This window comes from Protopterus annectens, chromosome 7.part0 (genome assembly GCF_019279795.1).
Source record: "Protopterus annectens isolate FY-2018-M chromosome 7.part0, PAN1.0, whole genome shotgun sequence".
Taxonomy (NCBI): domain Eukaryota; kingdom Metazoa; phylum Chordata; order Ceratodontiformes; family Protopteridae; genus Protopterus; species Protopterus annectens.
Genome location: NC_056739.1, coordinates 1,660,712,327 through 1,660,731,150, shown reverse-complemented (window position 1 = coordinate 1,660,731,150; position 18,824 = coordinate 1,660,712,327). Strand labels below are relative to the sequence as shown.

Below are 18,824 nucleotides of genomic sequence, written 5' to 3'. Positions count from 1 at the left end.
GGGTACTATATCAGGTTCTTGGATGATATTTTCATTCTTTTTAGGGGCGATGAAGTGGAGGCACAATTGCTGGTTGACTATTTCAATCAAACAACCCCATTTCTTAGATTCACTTCTAAATTTGAGATTAACGAGATAGATTATTTGGACGTTAAACTTAAAAAGGACCAAAGTAATTCTAGGTTCATATCGTCCATTTTTCGTAAGGAGTCGTATGTTAACTCATTTTTACACTACACAAGTGCCCACCCTTTTAAATTAAAAAAAGCAATCATTAAGGGACAGCTAGTCAGGGCAGTTAGAATGTGTAGTGAACTCAAAGATTTTGAAAGTGAATGTGGAGTATTAACTGAGTTCTTTATTAATAGGGGATATCCTCCACTTATTATAGAAGAACTAATTGTAGAAGTCACAAACAAAAGATTAAGCGGTGTTTTCAGACCATTAATTGTCAAAAAAATAATCACGCCGCTTGTCAACAACAGTAACTCTAGTGAGCAGTTGTTCACAGAGCCTTGTACTGAAGACAGTTCTGACAAGACTAAATGTGAGTACAATTTGTCCTTCTCAACGGTTTTCAACTTGAACTCTAAAGAAATTTCGGGAATCATAGATAAGAATTGATATTTCATTACTAATAATTCCTTTTTGGCGGAGAAACTCGGTGTTAAACCGAGGTTCACATACAGAAGAGGTAACAACATTATTGCAAAGGAATCACTCTAGTCAAACATTACAGAGAACCAAAGGTTGTTTCAGTTGTGGCACATGTAACTGGTGTCATGTGGTGCGCACAGAGAATTCCTTTAACATAGGATACAAAAAATATGAGATTAACTGTAAAATCAACTGTGAAACTAAATCTATCATATATGTAGCTCTCTGTGTATGTTGTCCGGCATTTTATGTCGGAAAAACTGATAGGAAATTTAGGGAGCGCATATACCAACACAGCTATGCTATTAGGAATAACAAATGTGAGAATGCCCTTGCCAAACATGTAGAATCTAATCCTGGGCACAACTTTGCCTTCATGGGCATTGATTGTATGCATAGATCTATCAGGGGTGGTCCTACCTCTCTGTTATTAGAGATTTTAGAACTGGAATGGCAACTTAAGCTTGATGCCTTCAATATTCCAGGACTAAACGAGAGTTGTAATAGCCCCTGTCCTTAAATATAGATCTTTTACGTTGACAGTACATATGCATTACCAGCGTATGTCAACTTATTCTATTTTTTTACAGGAGAGCTTGTATTCTACTAAATTATCTATATTGTCTTGAACTATCTAGTTTTATTTTGTTTTATTAGTGATAATTTAAACAGTATTTTCCTTAGTATTTTACTATATCTTATTGTTAAACATGCTAACTCTAAGCCTGCATTCATGTGCATATTTATATCTATATCTATATTTATATCTATATTTAAAGGCAGGTTACCCCATTAGTTGTATTAAATGTTGTTGACAAAGTGAGTGTATGTAGTTTAAAAACATTCAATCATGCAGGAAGTGATGTATTTTTCCTTGTTACAGCTGAAATGAATGAGGTTGACTATACTATAAAATGTATTTGACTTCTATAAATGTTGTGCATACCCACTGTAAGCTAAACAACACTGACATTGTGATCAGGTTTCCAGTAACAACTAACCTGTGTGTTCAAGATAATCACGTTGAGAACATATAACAAGCCAATGCTATTAGAGAAAATTGATTATAATTCTTTGTTGTACATGTTGCTTCATCTGTCCTGATCTACTACTAGTTACAGGGAAAACATGTGTAGCAGTATGAAGTGTTATACAACTTTTAAAGCAATTAGACACTTTTTGTTCACATAACTATCTATGCCCCTAGCAGTCCTCTCCTCATTCACCAGGTCTACTGTAGCCATATTAGCCTCCTCATGCTAACTCTGACCCAAGCCTGTGGCCAGTTAGGTGATTGAAGATCCAAGTGTGACACCATACTGCTGCTAATAATGTTTTTGTGTTATCCCGAACTTTGCCAACCCTCCCATGCATGCACGCGTGCACACACACACACACACACACACACACACACACACACACACACACACACACACACACACACACACACACAAACATACTTGTGATATCTGAACTTGGACATATAGTGGAGCATACTAACTTACAATACCACCTCTGTGGCTACTCAGCCAATGCCCATAATAAATTGTTTCCTTTTTTTTGCAAATATAATATTGTATCTGCCATCCCGTCATGTGTCTCCAGCTTTCACAACAGATCTAACTTAAGGTGTACAAGATCGTGTGCTGCACCCCCAAGATGAAATGTCAATCCCATCCTCCCATGTCAGCACCACAGATGCCCAATCCATTACTCAAACCAAGGTCACCAAGGCCATAATAAGGGCTTTATCATTGTTGAACATGGTGCTGACATCTAAAGCTAAAAGTCACAGAAGTGCTGCCATGTTTGTTTTACTGGTATGAGAGTATGAAGTGTGTTACCACTTTTAAAGCTGGTACAACATTTCTGAAGCTGTTCTGCTGGTGTTATCATGCTTGCTGCAGCTTGAGATATAATCACATCATTTTAAAAGCTGCATTACAAAAGTTGTTATGCCTTTTGAAAGCTGTCATGATCAAGTATCTTCAGAGAGGAGTGTAAAATTTACATTTTTCTGCTGACTTCAAAGTGAAATCTGCACACTTCATATTCTACATTTATGTTTTGCTAAGAAAAGAACCACTCTCTTTTTTGAAATGTATATAATCTTACTATAAGAATGATTATGTAGACTGGGTTGAATTTGCAGCACCCTGCTTTGGATTTGAGGTGGGCCTCCCCCCGAAAAAATTGTTTAACATTAATAACTGCTGTTTTTGAAGAAGTCCCAGTCTTAAGAACTAACTTCATTTACTTCTACCTTAACCATCGTCGGATAAAATAATTTTAATTTCTTAAGCTCTATTTATCACTTGCAAGCACTAATGCTCTATTAATGAATATCACTTCTAAGAACTGTCAGTTGACCAGGAGGTTTTATATTTCCCTACAGGATCTTATACATTTCATTGTACATTCCATGAGACATATGTACATGGACGATCCTCATAGCGTGATGGTAGTATAGATTATGATAAAAGTCTATGTCTATTTTGTTGTATATACTATATATTTTATACATCACATTATATATTTATATATATTTTTTACATTTTATACATATATTTACATTTATTATTACTATTCTCTTTTTTCTGACTAGTTTTATAATTACACAGTCTATATATTTGTAATAGTTTTTATTTATATATGTGTTTTCTATACTAATATCTATAAGTATCATTTATTTGTTGATTATAGATGCCTGATTCAGTTTATTTATATATATATTTATACTGCATCATAATTTTGTGTTTTAATGGATCCAGGAAACTTTTGGACTTTAATGAAATTAGGGATATCTATATTTTCTGCTCTTTTCATGTATATATCCATATGTTTTGTACAGTTTGTGTCTTTATTTCTATTTTTATTTCACCTTTAGTACTTGTTTACCGTTTGGTCAATGAATTTGTTCGCATTCACATGCATTGTATGTTTAGTAGAGTAACAACGAGGTTGCAGTTACAATGTGTATCCAACTAGTAACTTGGCCAATAAATTTGTTCACACTTATACATATGTTTACATCTAATGGAACAGCAGCAATGCTGCGGTCAGAATGTGTATTTGATTACAAACTCCTTCTTGATATGTTAATTGATTAATCATGTAGTTAATTTTCCCACCTTGTTGCATATGGAGAGTATAAAATGGGGATGTTATTTGTGTAGTTTAATTGTCTGATGAAGCGTGGGATCTCCTACGCGAAAGCGCTTACTCTGCATTTTACTCTGCATTTTGTCAGTTGGAATAAAGATTTCGTGTTTCATCATATTTTGCTGAACGTATTCCTTTGGTTTTGATCGTGGTTTGGTACTCCTTTTCTCATTCATACTTCTAAGAACATGGTCCAAAATGTTTTGGAAAAGTCTTAAATTAGGAGATCTGTTTTTATTAACACCCTGTTCAATAAAGAATTTCTCTGCAGTCAGTAACTTTGCTGAAGCTGCATCAACTTTGCCCACATGTATTTGACTAACAGGCAACATATTTTTTTCCTCAATAAACAGCTTTTTAATACTTCAAAGTATGTATAACTTGAACATACATCAGTAAATCGGGCCTGCTTCTTGCTGCTTGGCTGAGGCAGGAACTCATCCGACTCAGCTGGATTTCCTTCACTTTCTTCATACCTGACAAAAAAAGATAAACATTAAACATTACATTCATTTTCTGTGGCCTGTACATAATATATTACAGAGGGTATTAATATATTATTTTGAGATATAATCTGTCATTTCAATGCTAAGGATAATTAGATGTAAAAAGGCAAGTTTAATACATAAAAATGGTTTATTTGTGATATGAAGATATGAGAAATATACATAAATCGATGAAGATTAATTTCATCATCATCATCTTTATTATTATTATTATTATTAGCATCACACTTAGAAGTCAGAGTAGTAATGGCTTCTGTAAGCTAGTGTGTGTGTGTGTGTGTGTGTGTGTGTGTGTGTGTGTGTGTGTGTGTGTGTGTGCGCGCGCGTGCGTGTGTGCACGCGCGCATATATGTAGTCATCAATTATCAAAATCAGAAATACTGTCTTGTTAAAACTGCTGTGAATGAAATTATTGGTGGCTCTAGACTTAACAGAAAGAAATTTGTGAATAAATGCTATTATTCTTTTAATGTATAAGCCAGACATTCTGGTATTTTTCCTAAAATAAATAAATGTCGGAATTGGATGCTGTTGACCAGGAAATAGCTTCAGTTTTACCTGGTTAAATAAACACCTGATAGACACACAAGGTACTTTCTGTATTGTAACTTAGAAACTAATTACAGGAACAGATATTTAAATCTCTTTCACCAAATGAATTGCAATATAAAATTATAGAACAAGGTGAAAATTGACAGATTCATCAACAGATAATTTAGCAGCTGGAAATTCTCATCATATCACTAAAATATCACTAAAAGACTAAGATTAAGCTACCATTCATACAGGTGCAAATGTGTTTTCAATAAAAAGGCAACACTTTGACCATAAATACAGAGGAAAAATACTTTAAATGATTTGAGACTGAGGAAAAGGACATACAAGTGTAAATCATGACTGATCAACATTTGAACATGCTGGTTAGAGAAGTGGATCAATAAAGAAAAGAAGGCTGTGAATGAATAAGTGAATGATTTTTACTTATCTAAATGAAGCAAGTAAAATTACATGAACTCTCAGTGGCTTAATCTGCTCAAAAATATATTGTCTAAAGCAAACTAGAGAAAAATATTAAATGTAGTGTTTAAAAGGGATCCAAGCAGCAGAGAACCAGCAACAGAAAAGTAAAGGAAAGGGATACAGTACAATTGGCAGGCTTCTTTTTTTAGCGGATAACTTCTCATCTGATTTTCATACATTTTACTGTTTGTTATATTAGTAAATGGAGGCAATAATTTGTGCACCATTTCTACAGCATTCTGTGAAAAAAGAAAGAAAATATATTTCAGCGTTGTTTACTGTTTTGTGTTATACAAAGGACACTCATTGTGTTAGTCCATACATCTGTATTAAACACATAAGTCCAATAACGTAATCGGCACTTTATCCCACAATCCAACTTTTAGACCACCTACTGCACAGGAGGGAACTAAAGGTAGAGGAATCACAGTGTTTAGTAAAACCGATCTCACATCCAGACTAGTTAAAGTGCCTGACCAACTGGAACTCATACATTTGCAACTCACCATAAACAGGGTGTTGTACCATATCCTTGCAAACTATATATCCCTCTCCATGTCCCAGGAAACCCATACTACCTATCACAATGAACTAGATTCCCTCACTGTTCAACACAATATGATATTCATGGGAGATTTCAACTGACCCTCAATAGATTGGGAATCCTGCACCACTTCTAATGCACAAGCCCAGCGATTCCTAAACGTTGTTAATACCAACATCCTGGAACAGTCAGTCCATTCTCCTTCCATCGTACAAACATCCTTGACCTTGTACTCATGAACATGGGAGAGCGATGTTCCTCACCCAATGTAATATCTTCACTTGTCAGATCTCACCCTAAGTCAGTATTACATGAAATAAAAATTAAATCTGGGGATCCAGCGAAACCAAAAACTTTTAGGAACTATTTCAAAGCTAAACTCTCAATACTAAGCAACACCTTGGCTAAATTCCAAGCACCCCCAAACTCACTAAACAACATAGCATACACTGACTTATTTGCAAAATCTCTCTACAGCCATACTGATAGCTGCATAGAGTGAGCTGTTCCCATTCGTATTAAGAATAAGACAAACTCAAAAGACAAGCCACCCTTGTAGAATCACAATATCAATTGGTTATACAACAAAATTAAAAAAATCTTGACCAAGCATAGGAGGAACAAAGCCATACATACCAAATGCCCGCGGACCAATCTAAACAGGCAGCTAAGAGGGTTAATTAATACTTCAAAGGCTAAATTTGAAGGAAAAATAGCTTCTCAGACAAAGGACAACCAAAAAGCTTTCTACAGCTGGGTCCATATCCTCAGAAGAAATACACAACAATGTGCAGAACTTATTGTAAATGGCATCACCTAAATTGAACCAGAGGCCATTGCTAACCTTTTGGCTGACAGGTTCAGCTCAAATTTCTACCCTCACTTCCCCCGATAGTCCAAAGGAAATACCACATAACACATTCCCCATAACAATTACTAGGGAACAGGTCATCAATGCACTTTCCAAGGCCAAAAACACTGCATCAATGGGCACCGATAACATCCTGGGATGTTTAATATATAGCATGAAGCATAATCCCCAGATCCACTCAAATCACTTTTCAACTGGAGCCTTCAGTCAGGTTTTAAGCCCAAGGAATAGAAGATGTCTAAAGTGATTTCCAGCACAAAGGATGGCCTACCATTAATCTGGGTGTCTACAGGCTCACAAATCTTACCAGCTTCACATGCAAATCCATGGAAAGAATCATCATGGACATAATAAATGAGGACATAGGTAACCTGCAAATGCAGGATCCATCACAGTTCAGCTTTGTTAAAGGAAGGTTATGCCTATTAAATATGGTTGACTTTTTTGAGACAGTCATCAAAGCATTGGATGAAGGTAAGACTGTACATACAGTTTACCTTGACCTTGCCAAGGCTTTTCATACAATAGCCCACTCAGGCATTATACACAAGATAATTTAGGTATAAACCCTTTTTCCCTTTTATCATTATCACCCATTGGATACACAACTGACTCGCTGATAGGACCCAGGAGGTCAAAATAGGTGAGGCCACCTCCACCAAGAGAACAATCACTAGCGGAGTTCCCCAGGGTTCGGTACTGGGCCTACTCCTTTTTGATATCTATTTCTCTAAAATGGAAGAAATTGCTGAAGGTTTGTGGCTGACAAAGTTTGCAGATGATTGCAAGCTGGGGCTAATCATCAAATCTCCTGCAAACGCTAGCATTTTTCAAGAAGGTTTATCTTTGACTTACAAATTTTGCCAAAGCCATGCTCTTAAACCCAATGATATGAAATGTGTAATTGTATTCTTTGGGAAACTAACCATTCCGGCTAATTATCATGTTGATAATACACCCCTAAGAGGTGACCCAGTGGTGAGAGATATAGGTACACATGTAGACAGTAGTCTTAACTACGACCACCATATGGCCACAGTGATGATGAAATCCTTATATGTTGTGCAACTTCTAAGTAAGGGCATGGTATCTAAGTCCAAAGAGGTCATTACCCCCTTGCAGTCTGCCCTTGTCTGACCAATCACAGAGTGCAATGCTTCATTTGGTATGTACCTGACCAGGCATATGCAGCAACTAGAGCGACATCAGATGTTCTTTACAAAAAGAACACAAGGCATAACAAAACCTGCCTTATGCAGAGCATCTTAAAGCCCTTTCCCTCTACCCAGTTTGCTATAGATTATTGAGGGGTGATCTATGCCTGGCTTACAAGGCATGTGTAAACCTCATGCTTATGAATCGCCTACATATTCATAAGTTAAAGAGTACCAGAAATACAGGGTCTAGGGATGTGACTTTTGTACGTGGCTTAAACAAAACATGCTGGAGAGGCAGATATGTATCCCAGAGGCAGCCTCCCCTATGGAACAGACTTTCCATCCATATGAAGCTGAGTTCATCTAGTAACCAGTTTAAGCATAACCTAGACCAGTGGATAGGGAATAGGAAATTTACAACAGGCCTGGCACCCATGTCCCTTATGGACAAAGGTAGCTTATAAGTTCCTGGCCTTACATGTCCTATTTGGATACAGGACATCATTGTTCTTTTGGGAAAACTTGGCTAGGCTTAGAAAGGCGACCCTGGTCTTTAGCCTAGTAACAGTCTATGAATCTATGAATCTGCAAGTGCTAGAACTACATAATTCCCAGGGTTAAAAATGCTGACATATGTAATATATGAATCTTACTTATTCTGTTATTCAGAAATGAAAAGGCTAATAAGCGAAGTAACAAGTTAAATAACTGCCATTTCTATATCCAGAGACTATGCATATCATATAACTGAAGGAAAAGAGCAATAACAATGGGTAATCTTGTTCTCCATTGAAGACGTGCTTAAACGGCAATAATTCTGCAAAAGATAAGTCCCATAAAATTCATTCTTTAACATTTATTTTGTTATAATCTATGGGAAGCTTTATACTTATTCTTCTCCAAAATTGTGTGTGAAACTGAAGACAATAGATAAGATACCAGCATAAAAAAAATAACAAAATAAAATCCAATTTGTATCCTTCTAAAGCAGTTATGAACAAAGCCCTTTATCATTCAACCACAGCTAGCTCCATCATGTAAACTGAGGAATTTCTAACTAAGACCCAGCTGACCCAAGGTACTAGAGGAACCAGCTAGGGTAGGAGGCAAATTAACAGACAGTGCCTGCTTGTTTGTCATAGGTGGTAGGTCAAGAGACATGTCAGATGGCATGCTGCTACCTGATGCCACCAGTGTCCTAGTGGGAGTCACTCACTCAAAAGAGAGTTGGGGTGGTCTGACAGACTGTATCACTTGTGTAAGTGAGATATGCCCCAAACCGTACCCATTGTTTGTCCAGCCTTGAAGGGTTTGTATGGGAAGTGGGGAAATGGTTACAATGTATAGCAGGAACTCTGTGATGGTCAGTCATATGAAGATTAGTGTTTGGTTATTTAGAAACAAACTGATGGAGTTGCAGTGAATAGCCAGATGGTAAGTAGGCACTGCCCCCTCTTCCCACAATCGAAAATGAAGAGTATTTTCATACTGATGGACATGACAAGCACCTTCTCTTTCTTGACATACCATAACCCCATGAAAATAGAATAATTTCATTTAAAAGGCACAGCAGACATAAAGATTACAAGAAGTCAGTACCACTGATCTGTTTATCCTATATAAGTTTACTAGTGTGGTAAAAATAATAAGAAAGTTAAATAATCTGTTTCATATTGGAGAAAGAAGTGAGTATATGCACATGAGTAAACCTTTAGCCATGTCAGCAGATTCTTTTAATCAGCAAACAAACTGTGCATGACCAAAAATCATATTATGGTCTGTTTGTGTGTTTATGTATTTTGCTAAAACTGCTAGATAGCTGGAACATGTAAATGGATTAAAGTGTATCAGCTCATCTGCTTAAGATTGCATTCCTTCGAGTTTTTCATTATAACATTAATAATGCTGAGTTGGAAGAAGGAAGTTTTAACTAACCTTTTCAGGACATTGACGTACTTCATTTTAGATGTTTAGTACTGTTCCAATGAATAGCTACATTTATAAATCTTGGTCGTAAACAATTTTTTATTGGATACTGGCAGAGGTCTGATAGATAACACTTGTTATTTTCACTTACCTGAACATGTTTGTTCGGAAAGACATTGCAGACTCCTACATATGTGTAATTTGTAATAAATTTTAAAACTCTATAAAACTGTTTATTTATTTAATTAGTTTTTACATTTCCTTACCACTAGCATTATGCTGTCTTGATGTCGGAACAGTGGCATTAGTATACACATCTGAACCTAATATATTTGTACTGCTAAAAATAAAATATTTTACAAACTACTGAAATTACTCTTAAAGAGTGCATGTAGTTTGAATAATGAAAAATGGCATGCACACAAAGACCAGTGAGAAACTACAGTAAATAGTTCACGCACATTTATTGACATTTAGAATGTTAAAACAAGTTTAAATTACACAATCACAGTCTGATACAAATAATAATACATATAATATCATGACATACAATATACAAAAACATTTCCATTTTCCTTCATCAACCAGATTTTTAGTTATTGATTTACCCCTCATGAAGGCAGAGTTCAAGCATATTTCATATACTTTGGGTTTCCTGTGCTACTATAGCTGTTATTCCACCTACCATATATGGAAATAACAGAATGCGGTGGAAGATTTCTTTTTTGAGTAAGTATATATTCATGTGTTGCATATGTTCCTTAGGCACCTGCCTCTTTCTTGTCAATACACAGTCTGCTTTCTGTATTACAAAGGCATCCCATGACTGCACCAGTGATCTAGACTTTATTGACTCTGGATATGTGTTCCAAAGCTGGCCCACTTCCTCTATAAAAAAGCATTTCACTATGCCTGTCCTAAATCATTACCCCTTCCATCGACTATCTGTGTCTCTCTTCCCTTGTCTCATTTCTTCTCAGCTTAGCTACTCCTATCAGCTTTTTGATTTGAACAAGTGGTGTGTCTATTTCATATCTTCCTTTCTCTTTTAACGTTCAGTATATGTATGCCATACCTTCTGAGACTTTCTTCAAACTTTAACATGTCACCATCTTATAACTCTCTGTGGCATATACCTAGCCAGCCTAAGCTCCCTTTTTTGTATGTCTGCCAGAACAAGGCATTGTAATCTTGGCATAGCTTTATTAACAATTAATGTAGGGAAATCGTAACACATAAGGCTTGAAAGAAGATATAGAGTGTGAAATAGTCAATCTATTTGAACTCAGTTGTAGAGAAAAGAACTGGATCACTGCTGAAGGAAAAACTTTCAGTGTAAACAAGGCACTGAAGATGCAAAATGGGAGAACACTAATAGATAAATGTAACAGAAGTGTCTGATCTAGTCCCTCAGACCATTAAGTGGCTGAGTATTTCCCCATTGTCAACTCTAATAGTGCATTTCAAACGATACCACCAAACCACTCAATAGGTTAGTTTACAAACTGGTATGACCCAGAATATAATGGAACCAGCTCTGTTAAACTTTTTAACTCTGTCAAGGAACACAAACCATTAAAGTCCAGGGCAGAGGAAGTGGTGGTGAAGAGTAGCATATCACAGTGGTCGGCATTTAGGCTAGACATTTATTTTCATGTCTTTTTAACTAACATAACTGAAGATCTTACAGTAGTTACGACTTTTTTTAGTTTACTGACTGTTATGCAGCAGGTTTATACCTAACACTGTATCGAAAGGATGCAAAGAGACTTTCCAAGAATGAAAAGATTTGTGAAGGCATAACAACTTATGTGTAGTGCACAAACATGAACTGTATTATTTTGGGTAAATAATATCACAGTTAATCAGGTGCTGTAATAATCAAAAATGAGGAAACAACCAGAAGGGGTTCATATTAGACAGTCTCAAAAGAAAGAAAATGTTAATATCTATAGTTCTAAAGCAAGAAGGCGATGGGTGAACAACTGCAACTTTTAAGTGACATCAAGAAATTTGAAGACTCCAAGTGGATGCCTTTTTTTAGTTATTCAGATGAATGAAGAGCAGATGAAATAATGTGAATCTACAAATTAGATCTTACTTTTGCGTATGTGATGGAAGGTCTAATTGTTGCTCAAATAAGCTTCTTAACCTGTCGGCATGAAAATCAAAATAAAAGGATAATCTGTGCTTATACCTTGAGTAAATCAATCAACAGAACTATCTGAATGTTAACATAAAGGAACTTGATATAATTCCCACCATCAAAACAGCTCTGGATCAACATTCATCATTTCTTCAACACCCTCATGAAATCATTGCCTGAAAGAGGAGTTGTAATAGAATTTGTAAATTTGCAGCCTAAGTATTCACTGGCCATGAAATAGCTTACAAGTGATTGGCCACAAGAAGTATACTGAACCTAAAACAGCTCTGATCAGGCTTGCACAAACTCAGATCAGCAATAATGTCCCTGCAGATATTCTAAAAGAATCAATACAGAGATCTAAAAGCCACATTGAAAAGCTTCTGATACATAAGGAGTTTTAAATGATGTGGATGGCTAAGTTAAAACCGAATACTGAATATAAGGCTCAAGAAATAGGAAAATAAGAGTCCATTAAAACAAATGCAAGAACCCTCAAGGCTGTGTGAAAAGATGGAAAGAAGAGAGTCGGTGAATGCATTAGCTCCTAATAAGATACCATATTGAAATGTTTGATTTCTTCTAATTATCAACTGACCAGGTGCATAGGTCTCTCTTAAGATTCAACCTAACAGTCTAATTCTACTTTCTTATAATCTCTACTGAAAGTATATACAGTTAGATAACCTCTCTAATAGTCTAATGCATATCAAAAGCTCTTTTCTTAGCTCATTTTAATAAAGTTGTTTCATAATCCAAACAATGTTATTATGCCATTCATCTTGCTTTCTTGTGTCACTTGCCACCACTCCTATATAGAAAGAACCCAGCACAAGGTGTATCCTTTTCAGCACAGACCTGTTCCTTATTTGTCATTTCAGAACTATATCTCTTCCTTGATTACAAAAGCCATCCTGTTAGTATGAACTGCTTTCTGTAAACACAGCTGACATCTGCTTTATTATTTTACATTGTTCTATTCTGTGCTATACTTTCGGTCACATTCTCAAGCACGTTCAGTAATAATCTATCTCCTTACTGGAATAGCTTTTATTTAGTTTAGGATGCACATAAAATATTTAACAAGCCAATTACACATTTCATGCTCAAAGGGAAAAAAACTACATTCATCAATTATCCAACACTCCCTTCATCTAGTGCTGCCAGACCTCACTTTAATAATGATTATTCGCTGTTGATCATGTTGAACAGAATCGTCTGGCTACTGGCATTACCCTAAATGATAACAGTATAAATTGGCAACTGTACAGTTAACCAAACAGAAGAGGGTCAGTTATGCATAATTTACTTTGAAATGGATGAGTTCTCAAAAAGCTGAGAATCAGACTGTGATTCACCACAGTCACCAACACACAGGTTAAAACAGCCCTATCCAAAGCCAAAAACATTGCCTCAATGGGACCGGACGGTGTCCCAGGCTGCGTCCTATGAGAGCTCCAAAATGAACTAACCCCCCACCTAAACACACTGTTCAAACTCAGCCTCTCTACAGGTTATATACCCACAGAGTGGTGCACAGCAACAGCTATCCCACTCCACAAAGGCGGCGCCACAACGGACCCAAGGAACTATCACCCTATAAGCCTGACTAGCCTTGTCTGCAAGGCTATGGAACGCATCATCATGGAACTCATTAACATAGACATTGGGAACCTCCAAACTTTGGACCCCACCAAGTTTGGCTTTGATAAGGGCAGATCATGCCTCCTAAACCTGGCGGACTTCTTCGACACAGTTACCAAGGCATTAGACGAGGGTAAGGATGTCCACACAGCCTACCTAGACCTCGCAAAGGCTTTCAACACCATTCCCCATTCTGGTATTATAGACAAGCTCACCAACCTGAACATTAACCCCTACATCATGAGATGGGTTGAAAATTGGCTCATGGACATAACCCACACGGCGAAAGTCACAGACTCTAGGTCTGACTCTAAACCGGTTACAAGTGGCGTCCCCCAGGGATCAGTCCTAGGACCAATCCTGTTCGGTATATACTTCTCAGAGGTACAGGCAAGCACAGGAGGACTTTGGCTGACCAAGTTCGCAGATGACTGCAAACTAGGGGCCATAATTGATTCTCCGGCTGATGCAGACACCCTCCAGAAGGGTCTCACTGAGACAGATACCTGGTGTCAAAATCATGGCCTCAAGCTGAATGCCAAAAAGTGCATTGTCATCCCGTTTGGAAAAAACAAAGTACCCGTGAACTACCACATAGGTGGTAGTCCCCTAAATACAGAAAAAGTAATAAGGGATCTGGGGACCCAAGTAGATAGTAATCTCTCCTTTGATAATCATATTGCCAAGGTGGTTAGAAAATCCTTCTATGTGGCCCACCTAATCTCAAAAGGGTTTGCGTCCAGATCAAAGGAGATTATTGTGCCTCTCTACTCATCACTTATTAGACCCATTATAATACAATACCCCATTTGGGATATACCTTACAAGACACCTGAAACAGCTGGAAAAACCTCAGAAGTACCTCACCAAGAAGATTACTGGTCTCAAACAGATGACCTATGCAGCCTGATTAAAAAAACTCCAGCTGTATTCGGTTGCATACCGCTTACTCAGAGGTGATCTAAGCCTGACATACAAGGCCAAGTCCAACCCAGAATTGGTGGATATGCTCCACCTAAAAAAAAAACAATTCCTGAGAGCCACATGCTCTAGGGATATAAACCTTACCACAGCGTTAAATAGAATGTGCTGGAGGGATAGATTCCTGACCCATAGACTCCTCTTGCTTTGGAACAATATTCCAATATATATCAGGCAGAGCCCCTCACTAGCACTCTTCAAGAGAAACCTTGACAGGGTGGATGGGAAACAGAAAATTTACCCCAGGGATCACTGCAGTGGCTCTGCAGGACAGAGGCACAGGGAACTAATGGCTTTTCTGGTCAGAGTCACAGGGAACTAATCTAAGGGGATGGCGAAAGCCAACACACTCTGACTAGGTTTATAAATGCCCTTGGGCAGATAGCCTAGTACTTACCTATGAACCTACCTAAAAGAAATAAAGGACCCAAGCAGAAAAGTGGTACATAGCCAGCTAATAAAAACACATATAAAAGAACCCACATCAAGAATGTTAGCTATTCCTATCCCATATTCATGGTGCAGAGGGATAGTTCTCTCACTGTGACCCATATGACCTGCATTCAATTAGCGTCAAATATGCTACAGTGAGCAAGACAATGAGGATGGGAGTGAGTGGCTGTCATTGACTCACATCTTCGGAAGAGGGAGGAAGGTCTGAATCACCATTTAGGCGACACCTAGAGGAAGCACTGTGTGTGGCACCTGTGGAACTTGAGTCTGGATAACAAGCACTGCCTGGGTTCTGGCAATCAGAATGCATGTTCCGCAGAGGATAAAATACAAGTAGAGCTTTAATAAGCCACCACTGAGAAAACAGTTCACCAAGTCAGGTAGTCTGGCTCTTTCCATACTGCCTATCTTTGTCTCCTCTACAAGGGAAAAGATGGACTGATTAGCACTCCCGCACAGACACAAATGGGCCATAGGGCCTTTACTTGGGTTGGAAACTGCCTGACTCTTGTCCTCAAGAAAGGAACAGATTGGGTAAAGTAAGAGGCGCTGGATGATATGTCCTGTAGAATTAATCTAAGTACAAAGAGCAGTGCATAAACAATTATATTCCATGGCATGTCTTGTCTCCTTAGTGCTCCATTACTAAGGCTGGTTTAACTTAACTGTAGGAAATCAGAAAAAAATCCTTTTTATACATGCTTACATCCAGTTGTTTGGGACATTTGAAGAGATACAGCAAATAATCCTGCAATAATTCTTCATGATGTATATTTTAACATATATTTCTGAGTCGGATACATACACAATGAATAATGCTGGTCCAGCAAAGGTCATTATGGTATATATTGTTATTATCTTATTATTATTCATCCTTATTCTTGTGGTACAGACCATTTATCTTGTTATTTACTCAGGTTTAATTCAATTTAAGAATGAAAATCCCAGGGATTCAGAAACATGCCTTCTGTGACTGATACTGCAGATATGCTGAGAGATGCAATGTGACTTTAATGTAACTATAAATTAACAAGTAGGAATTTCTTGTCCCATGCAATAAATACTTAAAAAATTTGCTCACAGAAATAAGAGTACTGCTGGGGGGGAGAGAGAGAGCTGAAGTCACAGATGGAGTTACAGATTCTTCAAACACCAATAGGGATCATGTAGCAGGCAAGCAAGCATGTGCACAAGTGCAACTTAGGGATGCTACGAGAACGGCTGTAAGTGACTCCCATCAATGTTTCTATGCTATTTATTTAATTGAAGTGGGGAGGAAATTGGATTTTAGGAAATTCAGAAAGGGAGAAGCACAAGCAGGTGAACATACAGAATGGCAAGGGGAGAAAGTAAGTTTGAGAGTATGGATGGAAGGGGAGGAAGGGTGTGTCTGTTTTTATTTATTTTTTGTAAAAATGGTAGACAGAAAAAGATGTAAGGGGAAAGCAAGAGATGGAGAAGGTCAGGAGTACGGAATCAGGGGTACATGAACAAACAGAAAACACAAACACCAAGCAGGGAAGGTGCTGACACAAAATGGAGATTAGATTGACAATGGATATATTGACACGTAGACAGAGGGAAAGAAAATGGGGATGGAGAGGAAGGGGAAAATAACAATGGGTACTGGATGGATAACCAGGTCCTAGCCATGCTGGGTTAGACCTAGGAAGAGTTTACTCACCACTGTGAATGGCCTCTTTACTGGGAAATGCCTCAGATGATGCAAGATAGCAGTGCAACCCTGTTAGCCACACAAATACCTTCTCCAGGTAGACAAAGAGAGCTTCAAGCTGCAAGTCCATGAACTCTTCATAACCTCCTCCAGCTCCTACCAGGTGATATACTGTTACCCTCAGACATCATCACCAGGGGGCACTACAGCACTTTTCTGTTGGAATTGACCACAAGAGGCCAGAGGAGATGCCTTCAGGTTAACCAAAACTGCAGTACCTCTATCTGAAATTAAATTTCAGGCCTTTACACAGATGGGGAGCTGATGGAGGACGGATATGTCTGATGGTAGAGCAAGGATTACTGCTGAGCTGCAAGCACAGCTGTGACCGATGTTACATAAAATAGTAACATAAATGGATAGACATAAAACACACACACACACACACACACACACACACACACACACACACACACACACACACACACACACACACACACACACACACACACACACACACACACACACACACACACTCACACACACTCACACACACACACACACACACACACACACACACACACACACACACACACACACACACACACACAAACACACACAATAACAAAAACACAGAAGCAGAGTTGGGGACAAAATAGATAAATTACTATCCTGTTTGTGTTGGATGATCACCCACACAGATACCTACAGGTGAACTAAACAGCTGCCCAATTTGCTACTCTGCCAAGGCTGATTCTGTTGACTAGGTACAGAAACTCAAATGTTCCTTTTGGATGATGCGCATACAAGAGTGTAGTTGCAGTGCACCCTTGACCAATGTTTGGGGGGGTGGGGTCTTAACCCAGTAACATGGTGATTTCGGATATAAAAGGACATGGATGGTGTGTGGCGTCCATGCCTATAGGGGTATGTTGCCTAGAACATGGAGGAAGACCTGCTATGTTGACTAGGACAATGTTAATATGTATGCAGCCCAATACACCCGTCATGCCATTCAGGTTTACCAAAGGCAGCCAAGCAAGTATTTGCAGCACAGGTGGCCATTAGCATGCACTTAGTAATTTCCATATTGCAAGCTGTTATACACGAAGGATCATAAGAGTATTAATGTATGAATGCCAACAATATACAGTATGGACATTGCACCTGCAAGGATACATGATGGAGTGATTCATGATCCAGATGATGAACTTAATACTCTCTTGTCATACTTTCTCCTAGTGTGTGGCAGTGTCCACAGTGTGTGTGACTGTTTCAATAGCCCTGCATGTCTGGTACCATGTGACTGTGGTCATTATGTCTAGGCAGGCCAAGCAGAGCAGCCTCATGCAAATAAGGAATGTGAATTTTTCTTTGAATAAGTAGAGTGTGTATGTGATTATCTAGTCAGTATTCATATATACAGCTTTTTCAGTCTGTACATAGGCCAGTTAAATAGGTGTATCACAGATAACTGTGCATACCATAGCAGTTGGTAAGTCAATGCTGCTCTGATATACATAACAAATTTATAAGATGACAGTAATCATACCCTCATCTGCATTAGGAGAGCGACTCTATTCTCCTGTTCTCCTGTAGTAAAGGAGATGATGCTCTGCAATTTGCTCCTAAGTTAAAAAATTAAGAAAAATACATACAAACATGAATTACATGTCCAACAAGGGCCCATTTAACTAGATGGAAATAACAGGTTAATGGCCTCTCCCATATATGCACTGTACAGCTCAGCAGCACTTTCTCTAAGATTTCTTCCATTAAATAAGAATTTAAGAAAATGTCTCCACTTTAGGTCATTGTAGTGGTGACAGAACTACTCATTAGAGTGGCTGACACCAGTGGAAGTGGTTAACACCATAGAAAGGGTGTTGAAGGCATCTTGTTTATATTGAGACTCATAAAAGTTCCAAATTTGGCAATCCCAGTGGTCTGCCTGCATAAAATACAGAAATATCTTGCTATTTTTTTCAGTCTCACCTACGAGTTGTGCCTTCATAATCCTAAGCTATGTAGTAGGTCAAAATGCAAAGAATACTGGTAATTTTCTTCTGTTCAATGCATATC

The 18,824-nt window shown here is 37.9% G+C and overlaps 1 protein-coding gene across 2 annotated transcripts in view; it reads right to left on the bottom strand.

Moving 5' to 3' along the window:
• The window catches only part of SLC38A3 (solute carrier family 38 member 3), a 1,194,467-nt gene that overhangs the window by 781,923 nt on the left and 393,720 nt on the right, over positions 1-18,824 (bottom strand). For both annotated transcript variants that reach the window (XM_044078187.1, XM_044078188.1), the window contains one exon: positions 4,211-4,295. In XM_044078187.1, coding sequence (XP_043934122.1) covers positions 4,211-4,295 — 85 coding nt within the window. The remainder of the gene's footprint in view (positions 1-4,210; positions 4,296-18,824) is intronic.